Source organism: Phocoena phocoena, chromosome 3, assembly GCF_963924675.1.
Source record: "Phocoena phocoena chromosome 3, mPhoPho1.1, whole genome shotgun sequence".
In the NCBI taxonomy this organism is placed as follows: domain Eukaryota; kingdom Metazoa; phylum Chordata; class Mammalia; order Artiodactyla; family Phocoenidae; genus Phocoena; species Phocoena phocoena.
In genome coordinates this window covers 144,945,152-144,964,570 of record NC_089221.1, presented here as the reverse complement: position 1 = coordinate 144,964,570, position 19,419 = coordinate 144,945,152, and the positions used below count along the sequence as shown (strand labels likewise).

The 19,419-nt window shown below is 40.5% G+C and overlaps 1 protein-coding gene across 2 annotated transcripts in view; it reads right to left on the bottom strand.

The window, feature by feature from the left end:
- TENM2 (teneurin transmembrane protein 2) overlaps positions 1–19,419 on the bottom strand; it is a 990,950-nt gene that overhangs the window by 65,905 nt on the left and 905,626 nt on the right. For both annotated transcript variants that reach the window (XM_065874146.1, XM_065874147.1), the window contains exons 18-20: positions 9,037–9,180; positions 8,391–8,640; positions 1,284–1,304 (exon numbers count right to left, since the gene is read on the bottom strand). In XM_065874146.1, the coding sequence (XP_065730218.1) occupies positions 1,284–1,304; positions 8,391–8,640; positions 9,037–9,180 (415 nt within the window). The remainder of the gene's footprint in view (positions 1–1,283; positions 1,305–8,390; positions 8,641–9,036; positions 9,181–19,419) is intronic.

The window sequence follows — 19,419 nt, the reverse complement described above, 5'->3', positions numbered from 1 at the left end:
GAGCTGGTGCCATCATCCGAAGAATCAGGGCACTGCACACCTGTGCCTGTCTGTGAGCAAGATAATTAATTCTGGGCTTTCTAGGGAGCCCAGTTCAAGGAGGCTTTTCAAAATCTCCGGCAGAAGAGCAGCCAGTTGGGGGGGTGGGGTCAGTTCTTGCTGGGAGCCCATTCTTCCCAGGGCCTCATAACTCATTTCAATCAACATTCTTGCAGAGGAGCTCAGGGAGATGGATGGCCATGCTTTCACACTGGGGCTATGGCAAAGGTCAGATGGAGTATGGAAGTTTGAAGCGGGTGTCCTTCCGGGGCATTGCTGCCTTTGAAAAAATTTGGCCCAATGCGGGTGTCTAAAACCAGCCAATTTGGGCGTGCCTGAGATGGAGGAGGCAGAGGACTCGTACGCGAGGCTTTTGCACTGACTTTGATGATCTTGTACAGTTTTATTCTTTGTCTAATTTTGACCTAACATCACGCAGGAGCCTCTGCCAACTTTGTTTCAAGGAGGGAAGAGAAGGATTCCCTTGAGTATTAAAATACATTGCTTTGTTTTTTCCTCCTCTTCCAAATAAAAAGAAGGTCACTTTGCTTCCATTTTAGTGCAACCTGGAGTTTTCCTAACGTTGTAACAGGAAGCTCCCCAGAGCAACATGCACATATATGTGACTTGGACCAATATGGTTTAGGCTATAATCTCAGAGCATGACAAAGCCTACTTAGACAAAAAGTACTCGGTTCACACCCTTCCAAATACTTAAAAGTGATTCAATTCCATGGCAATTTCCGATGCATCTGACTGCTGGATTCATTCTGACCAGCAGATTGGCAATTAACTTGTTTTTTTCTTTTTTCAAGTGACCATATATCCAGGGGGAGAAAAAATCATTAAGGAGTTTGAAAATGGGTTTTTGACCCGTTTCCAGTTCATTAAAGCTTTTGTGAACCCAGTCCAGCATTTACAAAAGCTAGAAGTTTGCCTCAACTGTTTAGCCCAATTATGGACCGCACTGAGTAGTCGGGATGAGAGTTTGCTGAGGGTTCATTACCTTGCATTTGCATCTTCCGGAAAGTCTAATCACTGTCAGCTTATTTGGTTCCTTTTTGACGGAATTTCATAATTGCTAAAGCTTATCATATCCACAGCACACAATTAGCACATAAAAAGTTACTATATTTGGTACATAAAAATATACAACATTACGCAAGAAAGCACAAAACAAAAAGCAAACACAAGGTAGCAAACGAACCATATCGAATTATACGGGAAAGACTTCTTCATCTTACCTATGTTTAAACTCTTTATTTCTTTCGAGAAAGAAAACAGAAGGAAAAAGAACAAACAGTTAGCGGAAGAAGTGATGATAAAGCAAACATAACATTTTCGTTTCTTGTGTAATGGGCCCCCGCAAAAGGCACTCTTTTTCTTTTTTTTTTCCCTTCTAGCTGACGGCTCCCAGCACAATTATCTGGGAAGCTCCTCTGATCTTGGATTCCTCCCGGCCATTGGAGAATCTAGACAAGAAAGCCTGAATTCTCTGACCAGCAATGTGGCGTCACGTGACACAGGTGGCAACAGGTGAAACAGGCTAATGAAGGGATGGCACACAGGTTACCCTCTTGAGCGCCAACACCTATCGATTGGTAATGGCTGCTGGGAGGGCGGGAGTGGAAGGATCCTCAAGCCAAATTCAAGCTCAGCCGTCAAGAGTGCTGTGACGCCTTTGGAACATCCGCCTTGGGTGTGGTGATGCCTGTACCACCTACTTGCCATTGGTGCATTACAGAGTCTGTACCACCCGAGAGAGAGAGCGGCCCTGCCCACAGCCAAATGCATTTGCCAAACACCCTGTTGAACCCTGAGAGTCTCAACCATTTCCTCGCTCTGCTCCTTGCCCCCTCCCCTCTCCCCATCTCCCTCGCACGCGTGGGCCCCCAAGTATGCATTCTTTCTTACAGATAACACCCATCAGTGAAACTCACAGGCGATACCATCCTCTTGTAATTGGAGCCAAAGACTCCAGTTAACATTCTTTTTCAGAAAACTAGTCAAAGTGTTGCTTCTGTTTTCTTTTAAGAATAAAAATACACGTCAGTTTCAACAGGAGAGTGGCTGAATCTTAAGGGCATTAAGGAGAAGAGGAGAGAGGCTAGGGCCTTAAATAGAAAAGTGCTCCCCACTCCTGAGGCTCCTAGGCCAACGTGGAAGAAACCCCCGACCCCTCTTTCCCTTCCAGCTAAGGGAGGAGGCTTCAGGGAAGGAACAAAGAGGGTTTAATGCCCTGATTCCTGCCTGGGTGCGGCTCGGGTCTCTGCCGGGGGCCATCATTAGTGCTGGGTTTGCACAGGGATTACATTTTTATATTTTATTCCAACATGTTAGTTTTTACATTAAAAAAAAGTTAATTAAATGATGCTGATAACTCTTGAGCTCTGACTGACATAGTGCAATTTAAGGTTCATTCTGCAAAGCCTGGTGTGTCAGGGTGGCAGCCAGGAATTCTCGCATCTATTTTATATTGCTTAATGAAAGTGAAATGTTATCTGCCGCCAGTGGTAGTCATATTTGGCTCTTAATTATTGCAATATCAGTTCCACTTTTTTTTTAGTCAAGATTTTGTGAAAAGACTGGTTGGGATTTGGGTCTGCAGACCCGACCTACTTCTTTGCTAAGAACATCTGCTTTAAGTTGATTAATATAATACCTGTGTTGGGGGAAGGAGAAGGCAGGGGTGACTAAGTCACTGAGACCGCAGAGTCCAAATGATCATGTAGATCTGAACTTTGGAGAAAGGCTGAGGTCACCGCTATTCCAGACCGAGGCCATTAGCAGAGTGGGTGTTTAGCAGGCAACAAACCCAAATAAGAGCACCGGTGAGTCAGTCTGTGTATTGGGTTGGCCACAATGTTCGTTCAGTTCACGAATCCTTTGTTCGATAAAGTCCTTGGTGAAAATGAAAAAGGTCTTTTATTTTTCTTAAAACCAAACGAACTTTTGGGCCAACCCAACAGAAGAGCATAGGTGCCCTACTTACAAGGGACAGGCCTAGGCTTTGCGTCCATGGCTTCAAAGAAACCAACGCCTTGAGGAAAAAGTGCTGTCTCAGATTCGAGAATTGAGATGGATTAGCTCTTCACACTGTGGAGTCTCAATGACTCCCCTGCAAAGCCTTCAGGGTCTCCCCAGGCCTTCTCCGCTCGTCTCAGGGAGCTCTCAGCAGGCTGTCTTGTGATTTATGTGTGTGCGCCTGTCTTCCTAGCTTCATTGTGAACAGAAGTAAGTAAATCTGGACATGACTGACTCATCTCCATACGGCTGATTCTTAGTAGAGAGCCCTGGAGAGATTAAGGGCTGGAAAAATGGGTTCTTGAGTGGAGGAAGGAATACGCTGCTTCCCTTAGCGCTGCCAGACCCTGCCTTGGATGAGTTCCAATCCCTCACGTTCTGCTCAGAATCACAAAGCTGCAATAAGATGAGACTGTTGTCTCTTTTCATTCCAATTCTATCCCTCTGTGCCACAGAACAGGGTGGAGTTGGAGCGGCCACAGTTTTTGTTTGTATGTTTTAGTTCTAACTCAAGAGAAGTGAGTTGAGATACATATAGTTCAGTTTTAGGCGGATGTGCTTACGCAGCTCATACATGGTCCTTCTACCATCTTTTAGATGGTTGCTGGCCATTCTGGTACTCACGGCTTTCAGGAATCCTCCAGCCCTATTGTGCCAACTCACCTAGCATTATTACAGAAAGTGGCGTGCTCAATGGAGAAGTCATATATCGTGGAAGTGTAATAGTTAATTAACAACAAATTTTAGGTTATTTGTCTGGATTTTGTGATGTTTGCACTAACTGTCAGACTTTCAAAATTTGCAATTTGTTTTGGTTTCTTTTCTTATCCTAAATAATAGTCCGTTTCATTCCAAAATTGCATAAGATTCAGGCCCCATGAAACCTGGGTACCTCCTTGGTGAAAGAGCTTTGAACACAGTGCCAAGAACTGTCCAAAATTTTATGGAAATATTGTTGTCATTGTTACTCTGGGTAGGTGCTGTGTTATAGTTTGTTTCCTGACCTCCATGTTTATACCCTGACCTCACAGAGGAAGCATTCCTCTCTGACTACAATCTCATTCTCCTCCCTAATGTTCTACGTTGGCATTAAGCAGGGTCTGTTGGAGCTGTACTCTCAGGCAAAGCTGGCCTTTGGGGAAGCTTACTTTCAATTTCTGCTGCCCTTGCCCGCCTTCCTAGGCTCCCAGTTTTCTTGCCTCTCTTCCCTCTCTAGCACTCACACATTTGGGCTGGACCATTCCCTCCCCTAAACATCCTCCCTGGTGCAATGATGCTGCTGACCTACCCCAATACCTCCGTCAGAATCTCAGCATGGGGAAGTGTTTTAGTTGGAAAAAAAGCACAGTTCATATCATAATATAATTTTATAATGGGAAGATGAAAAGAAAATTAGAATTTCAAACATGAAGGAAAGTGTGAGATTCTTATGTTTACGGAAAGGGGGCCAAGTTAAGAAGAGGCAGAGCGACACTGTCCCGTCCGTCATCATTTACTGCCTCACACTGGGGTTCACGTCTTGAGATAGTCTCAAATGGGGGGAGAAAGGAAAGCTTTCCCGCTGACTGAAGTCCACCCTAAGATGTGAGTGACTGACAGATTTACTCTATTCCCCAGGGCCTGGGTTTTCCAAGAACCGTCTGAAGAGGGTGATAGTTATGAGAAGGGAAATGGGCTCCTAGAGGTGGGGTATCAGGCTTTCTGGGGAGGTGGGTGTTGAAAATGTCTTGAATGCCAGTGGAATTGGAGCTGCCAGGTGATAACCGGTTTACCTAGGAATAAGGCTCCTTCTACCATCAGAAGTTTTTCAAGCACGTAGAACTCTGCCCCTGCATGTTTTGGTCAGGCAAAGGAAGAAGCAAGGAAGAAGGAGAGAGAACGTTTAAATAAAATTCGGGTTCAGAGGGTCAGCTCTGGGTTGGGTAAGTGAGACAGGGACGGGCACCGACTCCCAAAACTGGATCGTTCAGCTGCCAACTTACAACGGAGAAAAGACAGAAGCACGACAGGTCTCTCCCTGCCCGCCCATGGCCCCCCACCTCCCCGCCCTTTGCTGGTTACTGTTTTGAAGAGAGGGGATTGACATTTCCGGTATGTAGTGGGAAGAAAAGAGGAATCAAACCAGTGTTCTTGTTAAAGCTTAACTTCTAATCGCCTGGATACCTGGCCGATAAAACGAGCGAGTCCAAAGGCGGTTAAAAAGGGGAAAAAAAAAAAAAAAAATCACACAGCCGTGAAGGGAAATTGACAGTTACACTTCTCCGCAGCTGTCCTCAATGTCACCACGTGGGCCCTTAGCTTGTACCATTGATGTTGTGGCCCCTGCAACTTCAGAGACGTGGAATCAGGGACAAACTCCAACCAAACGGTGGATGCTGGTCTTCGTCCCCTTTAACCCAAGCAACATGTCTTGACCCCCTCCTGTGGGCCAGGCACCGCTCTGGGCATCAAGGGGCAAAGATGTCAAAGGTGCCGGCTCTACAGAAGTTCACACCCTGGGGCCCTACAGACTTGCAGAAATAGCTAAAAAACAAGGCAGTCAATGGTGTCACCTTTGTGGAAAATTAGAGTTAAGTGGCCCAGGGGAGGGAGAGAATTATTTCTGCTGGGGAGACTGGGATTCACGGAAGAGCCCAGTCTTAAAGATGGAACTGATGAGGGAGACGAGGTAGAGAAGGAATTTTAAGTAGAGCGAGTCAAGGTGTGGAGGCGGGGATGGGCAGGCAAGGGCTGATGTGGCTCCGAGCAGGAAGAGAGGCGACAAAGGAGCCGCGGCCAGATGTGGAGGGTGACAAATGCCAGATGAAATCATGCAGCCCTCATGGAAAAGCCCAGCGCCAGCTCCACCCCCTTCCCTGCCTGCTTTCACGGCTCTCCACTGCCCAGAGGATGCCTACGAAGAAGATGCTTTACTAGGGTAAAAAAGGAAGTAAACGTGTTAGGAAAGGGACCTAGCTGGGGAGCTCTAGGAGGGTGGCTTGTCTGATTGTCATTTTGACGGCCTGAGGATTATCCAGCCTCTTCCACTTTGCGTCCTTCTTCCTCTCACTGTTCGCCTTTCAATGATTACACCCTCTTACTCTACCCCATGGCCTCCCCCTCTGTGTTTCCATGATGGTTGGCTGTTGGCTCTTCTAGAACAGTCAGCTTGAGTTGCCTTTTCTTGCCCAGGTCCCCATCTCTCACCCTCGAATGGGTGCTCTTTGAGCCTGGGTTTCATCCCCTTTTGGACCCTCAGGGCCCAGCACGGGCCTGACCCACCCTAATGCTTGGTAAACACAGCCTGGATCACAGAGGCTGCAACCTTCTTGGGTGGAAGCTGGGTTTTCTTCTCTCCTTTTACCCCTCCCAGTGCCCGGCACGGTCTCAGCTCCTCAAAACACTCAGCATCACTTTCTGGTGGTCAGAGCACTAATCTCTCCCCCAGGCGGGGCCTCAGAGACACAGAATGTAGGTGCACCCTGTGACTTCTTCTAAGTCCTTCACTTGGCAGCTGAAGCTGCCTCAGAAAACACCACTGCCCATTTGGCTGCTCAGGTCAAAATCCCAGCATCTCCCTTGATTCTTCTCTTCTCTCTCTCTTTTCCCCTCATTTCTTTTTACACCCTATACACACAATTCCTATCAGATTTACTTCGAAAATCTATCCCAGTTGGAAGGTCCCAATCTCCCCTGCTACCACCCTAGTCCATCTCACCATCCCCCAAATCCTGGACAATTGCTACAGCTCCCAACTGTAGTCTTACACCCCAACAGTCCATTCTTCACCCAATAGCCAGGGTCCTCTTTAAAAAATGCAAATCAGACCATGTCAGCTCCACCCCCCTTCCTACTTCCAAACTCCAATGGCTGTGCATTACATAATGGAAAAGAAAATGAAAAAGAATGCATATGTATGTATAACTGAATCACTTTGCTGTACAGCAGAAATGAACACAACACAGTAAATCAACTATACTTCAATAAAATCAATTTAAAAGCAGAATACGATTCACACGCGTCGACATGGTCATTCAGACCCTGAAGCGCTGGTCCCTATCTACCTCTCTGCCCCACTCTGAGACACTCTCAGAAGTCCATACTGGACTTCCATCAGTCTCTTAAATAAGCAGGCTGTTTGTTGATGTTAGAGCTTTTGCACAACTTTTCTCTGCCTGGGATACTCTTCCCCAGGTCTTCACGTGGCTGATCTCATCATTCAGGTCCCACCTCAAATATCACCTAGGATGAGGGGTTTCTCTGACTACTTTATCTTACGAAGCTTCTTTCTCCCTCCTTCCCACCACCACGGTTCCTATTTCTTACCCCGTTAGAGTTTCCTTATGGCATTTAGTGCTTCTTGAAAAATTTTTAATTTGTCCACATGATGTAGTTTGAAGTTCCCTGTCAGACCACAAACACAACTGAGGCTTTGCTTGTTCCTTTGTTTGTTTTGGTTCTTTTTCCCTTCGCCAGACAGTTCTGCACATAGTATATATTTGCCTTGTTGAATGAATTATTTCCCTTATTTATAGACTGCATTTCTCCCTCTACTTACAGATCCCTCTCTAGGTTTGAGGGCCTAGAATCCACTTTCCTGAAAAGAGAGTTTCAAAGAGCTTTTGTCCAGCACAGAGACCTGGACTTCAGACTCAGTAGCTAGCAATGGCCAGGAGGAATCTCCCAGGGGTGGACAGAAGTTACCTAGCAAGGCCTATGCAGTACTTCTAAGTCAGATCCTAGTAAATGTGCACAGATATCCAGAAAATTCACAGTGATCCAGCACACAGACGTGCTCAATATAAATGCCTGAATTAATAAATGAACGTTAGAGGTTCTTAAACTTTGATGTACATCAGAATCTTCTACAGAGCCTGTCAAAGAGAAGAGATGCCTCGGCCCTTCTCTAGACTTACTGAACCAGTGCCTCCGGGGGGTGGGCTCCAGGAATCTGTATTTTTAAGAAATGCCACTTTAGAAACCCGTGAAATGGACCATCAGCTTAAAGGAGTGGTCCTTTCACTATTTGGTATGTATCAGATTCACGTGTGAAGGTTTTATACAATACGGCTACCCAGGTCCCACCCCCAGCACCTCGACTGAAGGCTTTCTCCTTTGCCGTAAGGCAGGTGTCGACAACTGTACTAGATACACAGGCAGTGTTTTATAGATACACAAAGCATTTCCCCTAGTCCTTATCTGATTCCAGGCCTAGGTTTTAAACCTCAGCCCGTCACACAGAATCTGTATTCTCTGAAGAACCCCACATGCGGCCACCATTTACCCAGGGAAGTTTCGTAGCAGGGGGAGCAATAGGGCAAGAGAAGGTTTTCTGTGCAGTCACTTACCGTAACTCCAAGATGCTGGTCACGTTTCGGGAGGGAAAGATGCGCCGGATGTAATTGAAGTCACCAACGAAGAGGCTCCCATCGACTCCAACAGCCAGAGCTACTGGGGCTAGCAGCTTGTTGCCTTCAGCAAGGCCGTTGCAGCTGGGACAGGAAATGCTCCGGCGGCGGCCGTTGCCCATGATGCTGGTGATGATGGCGGGCTGCTGGGTCAGGAACTGGTTCTCCCCAGTGCCCTTGTGTAGGATTCCTGGGGCAGGGGCAGTAAATGGGGGCAGTTATTGCAGCCCTCTGGGGAGGACACTTCTATAGGCTTACTGAGGATGACAGGAAGTGACAGAGGGAAGAGAAACAGTAGGAAACGGCAACTTTGGGGAGCTGTCATAGAATAGGGAAACCCCGAGGCCATGGTACGGGGTAAGATAACATTTGCAGAGATCACTGAAGAAGAACTGTGAGGTACACTAAGGTGGGTGGTCTGGAAAAAAACAGCTCCACATTCCTTGACATTTACGAGTATTTTGGTCATTTGATGAAAAAGAGCTGCGGGAAGGGGAGGGGGCTACCACTTAAATGTCAAGGCCGGAGAGAAGGTTCCAGAGGCAAGACTAGGCCGTATTTGGGAAAAGGAAATGTGCTCACATACCACTTTTAACGTTGAGGATGTGATGTTTGTCCAGGGACCAGCCCCCGAGGTTGGAAGGGTCCAGCTCAAATCCCTGAAGGAGGGCTGTCCTTTTCTCCCACAGGATGAGACTGGGGCAGGTCTCATATTCAAACCCGACAGACACTGAAAGATAAAAGGGGGTGGGGCAGAGTGGGAGATGAGAGAGTTTCCTTGATTACTCCAGAGCCCTCCAGCAGGAATGAGAAACTTGTGCTCACGGTAATACAGATTCAGCTCAAAAAACTCACTTGAGGCAGGCTGATTGCTTTTCTCCTTGTGATTCCATACAATATTAAATTCAAATTTCAAGCTGAACTCAACCTTGAAACTTTACACAGTAATAGTCTGTGGGGATAGAAAGAACTTTCCAATGAACAGTTGGTTTTCAAAAATGACCCCAGCCATGGGGAGGGAAGAGATGAATCATTTAGAAACTGAATACAACGCTCCTTTAGAGATGGACAGGAGACCGTTTCCCTTAGCCTGTTCACGGCCTGCATTCGCTATATTTTGTGTTATTTATTTTCACTCACTAGGAGAAAGACCTATGGAAGCTTTGTGGCTCATTTATAAGGAGATTCTGGAGGCAACAGCTTGTGTTAGCTGAGGCACTTTGTACATTCACTGAGGATTCCAGAGAGTTCCAAGTGAGGCAGGCATGGGGACACTGCCTGCCAATTATATGGCAATTCAGTGGGGAACAGAATCCAAAAACTATAAAAATCCTGCATTTGCCACATGGACAAATAGGAGAGAGGGGTGGGAGAAGAAGGATTTTAGTTCCAATTCTGTTCCAGCTCACACTTCCTCGTGGCTCCATCTCCCCCGTGTGTAAAACAGAGCAAGTGAAGCCTCAGTTTCTCAGAGAGATGTCGTGAGGATAGAGGAGACAAAACGCCGAGACGCCATACATTTTTAATTGGAACGCTGCTTTAGAAACATGAGGCATTGTTATTATGGCTGTTCCTTCTACATTAAATTCTTAACTATGTGTGTCACCTTTGGGGATTCTCCACAGCTTTTTTTAAATCCTGAGATACAGGAGTGTTGAAATGAAGGAGAGGTACATTTTATCTTTTTAAAAAACCCATGTATTTACTGGCTTGTCCTCTGAAAATTCCAAGAAACAATGACCAGCTCAGTAGCAAAGAGAAGTGCTAGTGCCTGGTTTGTGGCCTTGAAATATTATTTCTCATTAACAGGAATCAGGGTTCCTTGAAGAAACGGCTGGAACAAGAAATGAACAACAGAAGACCAGGCGATTTGATCACACCAGATAGCAAGGAAGGAAATATAATCTACTAGGGCCACGTCAAAAGAATTTGGGAATCAGCTTGAGGAAGCTTCCACTGACCAAAGATGAGACAATTTGACTATGAGGAAAGATAATAACTTCAATGGATATATTAGAGGTATTTCATCCTGTGAGTTCATAATGGTATTTAAAAACACTGATTTGCCACCAGTAGAGGATGTGAGAGAGCCAACTTATTAGGTTGAAAACTGGTAAATAAAGGGAAAGAATCAAGCATTTATCCTTTCTTTCTTAATTGAACTGTACCTCAAATAACCAAGTAGTTAATGAGAAAGTATGTCTATATAAAAGTATTCTAGCTAGTAAATAATAAAGAAGCAATGACAGAATTAAAATATCATTCTGCAATCCCTAATGACCTAATGAATCTAGGCAATGAGCATCAGTGCTGCTGAAATCACAAAAGAATAGACAGGCTGACATTAGTCACCTCCAGACAGAAGAAGACAGAACCATGTATCAAGCTGTCTTGCTTAAAAAAAAAAATCAAAGAATAAAATACTTAGGAATAAATTTAACCAAGGAGGTGAAAGACCTGTACACTGAAAATGACAAGAAAGTGATGAAAGAAACTGGAGAAGACACAAATAAATGGAAAGATACTCTATGCTCATGGATTAGAAGAATTAATATTGTTAAAATGTCCATACTACCCAAAGCAAAGTACAGATTCAATGTAATCCCTATCAAAATTCCGCTGCTATTTTTTCACAGAAATAGAAAAAACACTCCTAAAACCTGTATGGAACCACAAAACCCCAAACTGTCAAAGCTATCTTGAGAAGAAGAACAAAGCTAGAGGCAACACACGCTCAGATTTCAAACTATATTACATGGCTATAGTAACCAAAACAGTATGGTGCTGGCATGAAAACAGACGCAAAGATCAATGGAGTAGATTAGAGAGTCCAGAAGTAAACCCAAGCATACATAGTCTATTAATTTATGACAAAGGAGCCAAGAATATACAATGGGCAAAGGACACTCTCTTCAATAAATGGGTTGGGAAAGCTGGACAGCCACATGTGAAAAAGAAAAAGAAAAAGAAATGGTACCACTCTATGCCACTCACAAAAATGAACTCAAATGGATTAAAAGGTTGAATATAAGACCTAAAACCATAGAACTCCTAGAAGAAAACATAGGCAATAAGCTCCTTCATGTCAGTCATTGCAATGATATTTTGAATTTGACACCCAAAGCAAAGGGAACTAAAGCAAAAAGGAACAAGTGGGACTACATCAAACTAAAAAGCTTCTGCACAGCAAATGAAACCATTCATAAAATGATAAGGAAACCTACTGAATGAGAGAAAATATTTGCAAATCATATATCTGATAAGGGGCTAATATCCAAAGTATATAAAGAACTCATACCACTTGACAGCCAAAAACCAAAGAACGCAATTAAAAAATGGGCAAAGGAAATGAATAGACATCTATCCAAAGAAGACATACACAAGGCCAATGGTATGTGAAAAGATGCTCAGCATCACTAATCTTCAGGGAAATGCAAATCAAACCTATGATGAGATATCACCTCACCCCTGTCAGAATGGCTATCATCAAAAAGAGGATGTGGAGAAAAGGAACCCTTGTGCACTGCTGTTGGGAATGTAAACTGGTTGCAGCCATTATGGAAAACAGTATGGAGGTTTCTCAAAAACTTAAAAATAAAACTACCATAGGACCCAGCAATTCCACTTCTTGGTATCTATCTGGAGGAAACAAAAACATCAACAGTGAAAAGATATATGCACCCCTATATTTGTTGCAGCATTACTTACAATAGCTAAGATATAGAAACAACCAAGGTGTCCATCGACAGATGAATGGATAAAAATGACGTGATACACAATCAATGAAATATTATTCAGCCGTACAAAAGAATGAAATCTTGCCATTTGTGACAACATGAATAGACTTTGAGGGCATTATGTTAAGTGAAATAAGTCAGATAAAGAAGGACAAATACTGTTTAATCTCACCTATGTGTGGATCTAAAAATCTGTGTAAATAGGAATATCATTTGCTCTAAATGCCTCAATGTTTTATTGTGATAAACAGTAAATTTTGGGGACTTCCCTGGTGGCACAGTGGCTAAGAATCCACCTGCCAATTCAGGGGACATGGGTTCAAGCCCTGGTCTGGGAAGATCTCACATGCCACAGAGCAACTAAGCCCATACACCACAACTACTGAGCCTGCGCTCTAGAGCCTGTGAGCCACAGCTACTGAAGCCCACGCGCCTAGAGCCCGTGCTCCACAACAAAGAAGCTGCCACAGTGAGAAGCCTGTGCACTGCAATGAAGAGTATCCCCCGCTCACCACAACTAGAGAAAGCCCGCATGCACCAACGAAGACCCAACACAGCCAAAAATAAATAAATTAATTAATTTAAAAAAATTTTGGAGAAATCTAAGTAATGTTTTTAAAGTGTTTATGAAACAAAGATGATCATAAGCAGAATTTAAAAAAAAATAAAAACAAACAAAGCAAAGAACAAAAAGCCAAGCTCTTGTACAGGGAACAGACTGGTGGTTGCCAGAGGCAGGGGCTGGGTGGACCAAACAGGTGAAGAAAGTCAAAAGATACAAACTTTCAGTTAAAAAATAAATGAGTCACAGGGATGCGATATACAACATGGTAACTATAATTAGTAATGCCGTACTGTATATCCGAAAGTTGCTAAGAGAGTAGATCTTAAAAGTTCTCACCACCAGAAAAAAAATTTGTAACTATGTATGGTGACAGATGTTAACTAGATCTACTGTAGTCATCATTTTGCAATATATACAAATATCAAATCATTATGTTGTATACATTGTATGTCAGTTAAACCTCAAACAAGTTGGTATAGATAAAATATCAAACTTGAACCTAGAAAGCCTCAAGGTCCAACTATCAATTTATAGGAGATACAGGACAGAGGAATATGTTAAACAGCCACAGGTGTGCAATCAGAAAACAAACCAGACTATGGGAAATGCTACAGGCAAACAATACAGTTTCTTCAACAAATAAATCATAAAACCTAAAAAAAGAGGTTGAAATGGAAGGAGAAACCATAGATTAAAATAATTGAAGAGGGGTTTCCCTGGTGGTGCAGTGGTTGAGAGTCCGCCTGCCGATGCAGGGGACACGGGTTCGTGCCCCGGTCCAGGAAGATCCCACATGCCACAGAGTGGCTGGGCCCGTGAGCTGTGGCCGCTGAGCCTGCGCGTCCGGAGCCTGTGCTCCACAGCGGGAGGGGCCTCAACAGTGAGAGGCCCACGCACCGCTAAAAAAAAAAAAAAATAATAATTGAAGAGAAATCAGCCAGTTGCACAAGGTGGAACTCGTCTGGATTCATAGTAAGTAAAGGTAAAAATCTATAGTAATTACACAAAGGAACATGAGAGAAAGTCAAAGTAACTAATACCAAAGACAGCAGAAAAAGAAAGAAGGAACAATAGATCACAAAAGGGCCAGAAAACAAAGAATAAAATGACAATACTAAGTCCCTATCATTAATTTGTTTAAACGTAAACAGATTAAATTCTCCAATCAAAAGACATGAAATGGCTCAACGAATAAAACCAACAATAGCCAATGTTATGATGCCTATAGGAGACTCACTATAGCCATAAGGACCCGTATGGACTGAGAATGGAGGGATGGAAAAAGGCATTGCAAACTTTCAAGCAAATGGTAATCCCATCTCCCCCAAAAAGCAGGGGTAGCTATATTTATATCAGACAAAATAGACTTTAACTAAAAGTGTTAAAAAGAGACAAAGAAGGCCATTATATAATGGTAAAGGGGTAGATACATCAAGAAGATATAACAATTATAAATATTTATGCATCCAACAGTGGAGCATGTAAATATATAAAGCACAAACTAGCAGAGCTAAAAGGAGAAATAAACCATAATAGGATAAAGTTGGGGACTTGAATATCCCACTCTCAAAAATGGACAGATCATCCAGACAGAAAGTCATAAAGGAAACAGAGGATTTCAACAACACTATAGACCCAATGGACCTAACAAACATACATAGAACATTCTATCCAACAATGGCAGAAGTGTACGTGGAACATTTTCTAGGATAGACCATATGTTAGGCCACAAAACAAGTCTTAGCAAATTCAGGAAGATTAAAATCATACCAAATATCTTCTCTGACCACAATGCCATGAAACTAGAACTCAATAACAAGAGGAAAACTGGAAAATTCAAAAATATATGGAAATTAAAAAACACTCTCCTGAATAACCAATAGATTAAGGAAGAAACTAAAGGGGAAATAAAAAGAGACAAATTAAAATGGAAACACAAATGCCAGAACTTCTGGGATGCATTAAAAGCCAGTTCTAAGAGGGAAGTTCATAGCAATAAGCACCTACATTAAGGAAGATCCCAAATAAACAATCTAATTTTGTGCCTTAAGGAACTAGAAAAAGAAGAACAAACTGAGCCCGAAGTTAGCAGAATAAAGGAAATAATCAATATTGCAGCATAAGTAGATAAAATAGAAAAGAGAGAAACAATAGAAAAGGTTAACCAAACAAAGAGTTGGTTCTTTAAAAAGATAAACAAAAGTGACAAACCCTTAATTAGACTACCTAGGGAAAAAACAGAGAGGACCCAAATAAAATTATGAATGAATAAGGACACATTATTTAATAATTTATACTACAGAAATACAAAGGATCATAAGAGGCTCCTCTGAATAACTATACACCAACAAACTGAACAACCTAGAAGAAATGGAAAAATTCTTAAAGACATACAACTTACCAAAACTGCATCAGGAAGAAATAGAAAATCTGAATGACCAATTGCTAGTCAGGAAGAAATAGAAAATCCGAACGACCAATTGCTAGTCAAGAGATGGAATCAGTAATCAAAAATCTCCCAATGAAGAAAAGCTTAGGACCAGATGGCTTCACTGGTGAATTTTCCCAAACATTTTAAGCAGAATCAACACCAATCCTTCTCAAACTCTTCCAAAAAATCAAAGAGGAGGGAACACTTTCCCACCCTCATTTTCCAGGCCAGCATTACCCTGATACCAAAACCAGAAAAGGACACTATCAGAAAAGAAAACTACAGGTCAGTATCCCTGATAAGTACAGATGCAAAAATTCTCAATAAAAATACTAGCAAATCAAATTCAGCAGCATATTGAAATGATCATACACCATGATCCAGTGGGATTTATCTCTGGAATGCAAGGATGGTTCAACATATGCAAATCAATCAATGTGATAATCCAATTAATAGGATAAAAGAAAAAATCATATGATTATCTCAAGAGATGCAGAAAAAGCATTGGACAATACTCAACATCCATTCATGATAAAAACTCTTAACAATATAGGCATAGAAAAAACCCAACTCAACAAAATAAAGGCCATATATGACAAGCCCGCAGCTAACATCATACTCAATGGAAAACTGTTGAAAGCTTTTCCTCTAAGATCAGGAACAAGACAGGAGTGCCCATTCTCACCACTCCTAGTCAACATAGTATTAGAAGTCCTAACTGGAATAATCAGGAAGAAAAATAAATAAGATGTATGAGAACTGGAAAAGAAGCAGTAAAATTGTCCCTATTTGCCAATGGCATGATTTTATATATAGAAAATCCTGAAGACTCAAAAAAAAATGTTAAGACTTAATCAGTAAATTCAGTAAAGTCGCAGGATACAAAATTAACATACAAAAACCAGTAGCATTTCTATACACCAACAATGAATTTTCTGAATAAGAAATAAAATAAATAAATCCCATTTATAATAGCATCAAAAATACTTAGGAATACATTTAATCAAGGAGGTGAAAGATCTCTACTCTGAAAACTACAAGACACTGAAAGAAATCAAAGAAAACACAAATAAATGGAAGGTATCTTGTGTACATGGACTGGAAGAATTAAGAGTGTTAAAATGTCAATACTACCAAAAGCCATTTATAGATTCAATGTAATTCCTATTAAGATTCCAATAGCATTTTTTTTATGGAAGTAGAAAAAAAACACTCCTAAAAGTTATATGGAACCACAAAAGACTCCGAGTAGCCAAAGCAATACTGAGAAAGCAGAAAAAAGCAGGATGCATCATACGTCCTGGTTTCAGGCTATATTATAAAGCCATAGTCATCAAAACAGTATAGTATTGGCATAGAAACAGACAAAGAGACAATTGGAATAGAGCTGACAGCCCAGAAATAAACCCATGCATATATGGTCAACTAATATTTGACAAAGCAGCCAAGAATACTCAATGGAAGAAGACAGTCTTTTCCATAAATGGTGCCAGGATAATTGCATATTCTCATGTACTAGAATGAAACTGGACCCATATGTATACCACTTACAAAAATTAACCCAAAATGGATTAAATACTTAAATGTAAGACCTGAAACTATAAGGAAACAGGAATAAAGCTCCTTGACATGGGTCTTGGTAATGAGTTTTTGGCTATGACACCTAAAGCACAAGTAACAAAATGGAAAATAAGCAAGTGGGACTACATCAAACTAAAAAAAAGCTTCTGCACAAGAAACCATAAAAGTGAAAAAACAACCTATATAATGGGAAAAATATTTGCAAATAGTAGATCTGATAAGGAGTTAATATCCAAAACACATAAAGAACTCATACAACTCAATAGCAAAAATCCCAAATAATCCAATTAAAAAATGGGCAAAGGACCTGAATAGACATTTCTCCAAAGAAAACACACAAAAGGCTAACAGATACATGAAAAAATGCTGAACATCACTGGTTATTAGGGAAATGCAAATGAAAAGCACAATGAGATAACACCTCATGCCTATTAGAATGGCCATCAAAAAGACAAGGGATAACAAATGCTGGTGAGGATATGGAGAAAAGGGGACCGCTGTGCAACGTTGGTGGGACTGGAAACAGTATGGAGGTTCCTGAAAAATTAAAAATTAAAGTACCATATGATCCAGCAATTCTACTTCTGAGAATGTATCTGAAGAAATGGAAACACTATGTCAAAGACATATTTGCACTCCCATGTTCATAGCAGCATAATCAAGATATGGAAACAATGTAAGTGTCCAATGATGGATGAATGAATAAAGAAACTGTAGTATGTGTGTGTGTGTGTATATATATATATATGTATATGTATACATATACATACATACAATATACATGTGTGTGTATATATGTGTGTATATATATGCATATGTATACATATATACACATACATACAATATACATATGTGTGTGTATATATATGTGTGTGTGTATATATATATGCATATGTATACATATATATACACATACATACAATATACATATGTGTGTGTATATATATGTGTGTGTATATATATGCGCATATGTATACATATATATACACATACATACAATATACATATGTGTGTGTATATATATGTGTGTGTATATATATATGCATATGTATACATATATATACACATACACACAATATACATATGTGTGTGTATATATGTGTGTGTATATATATGCATATGTATACATATATATACACATACATACAATATACATATGTGTGTGTATATATATGTGTGTGTGTGTATATATATATGCATATGTATACATATATATACAAATACATACAATATACATATGTGTGTGTATATATATGTGTGTGTATATATATGCATATGTATACATATATATACACATACATACAATATACATATGTGTGTGTATATATATGCATATGTATACATATATATACACATACATACAATATACATATGTGTGTGTATATATATGTGTGTATATATATGTATACATATATATACACATACATACAATATACATATGTGTGTGTATATATATGTGTGTATATATATATGCATATGTATACATATATATACACATACATACAATATACATATGTGTGTATATATATGTGTGTGTATATATATATGCATATGTATACATATATATACACATACATACAATATACATATGTGTGTATATATATGTGTGTGTATATATATGCATATGTATACATATATACACATACATATGTGTGTGTATATATATGTGTGTGTATATATATGCATATGTATACATATATATACACATACATACAATATACACATGTGTGTATATATATGTGTGTGTATATATATGCATATGTATACATATATATACACATACATACAATATACATATGTGTGTATATATATGTGTGTGTATATATATATGCATACGTATACATATATATACACATACATACAATATACATATGTGTGTGTATATATACGTGTGTGTATATATATATATATATATATACACACACACACACAATGAAATATTACTGAGCCATAAAAAATGGGAAATCCTACCATTTGCAACAACATGATGGAACTTGAAGGCATTATGCTAAGTGAAATAAGTCAGACAGAGAAAGACAAACACTGTATGATCTCACTTATATGTGGAACTAAAAACAAAACAAACTCATAGAAAAACATATCAAACTTGAGGTTTACCAGAGGCAGAGAGTGGGGAAAGGGGAAATTGGATGAAGGTGGTGGAAAGGTACAAACTTCTAGATACAAGATAAATAAGTACTAGGGATGTAATGTACAACATGATGACTAGAGTTAACACTGCTGTATGATATACAGGAAAGTTGTTGAAAGACTAAATCCTATGAGTTCTCATCACAATTTTCCTTTTTTCTCTTCTTTTTTATTGTTTCTTTATGAGAAGATGAATGCTAGTTGAATCTATTGTGCTAATCATTTCACAATATAAGTAAATCAACTATCATGCTGTATGTCATAAAGTTATACAGTGATGTAAGTCAATTATTTCTCAGAAAAACTGGGAAAAATGAGCTAGTGATGAAAGGGAAAACTACAGATTAAAAAAATTTAAGAGAACCCAGCTATTCCCTTCTTGGTATATATCCAGAGGACACCAAAACATTAATTCAAAAAATATATACACCTCTATGTTCACTGCAGTATTATTTTCAATAGCTAAGATATGGAAACAACCTAACTGTCCACTGATGGATGAAT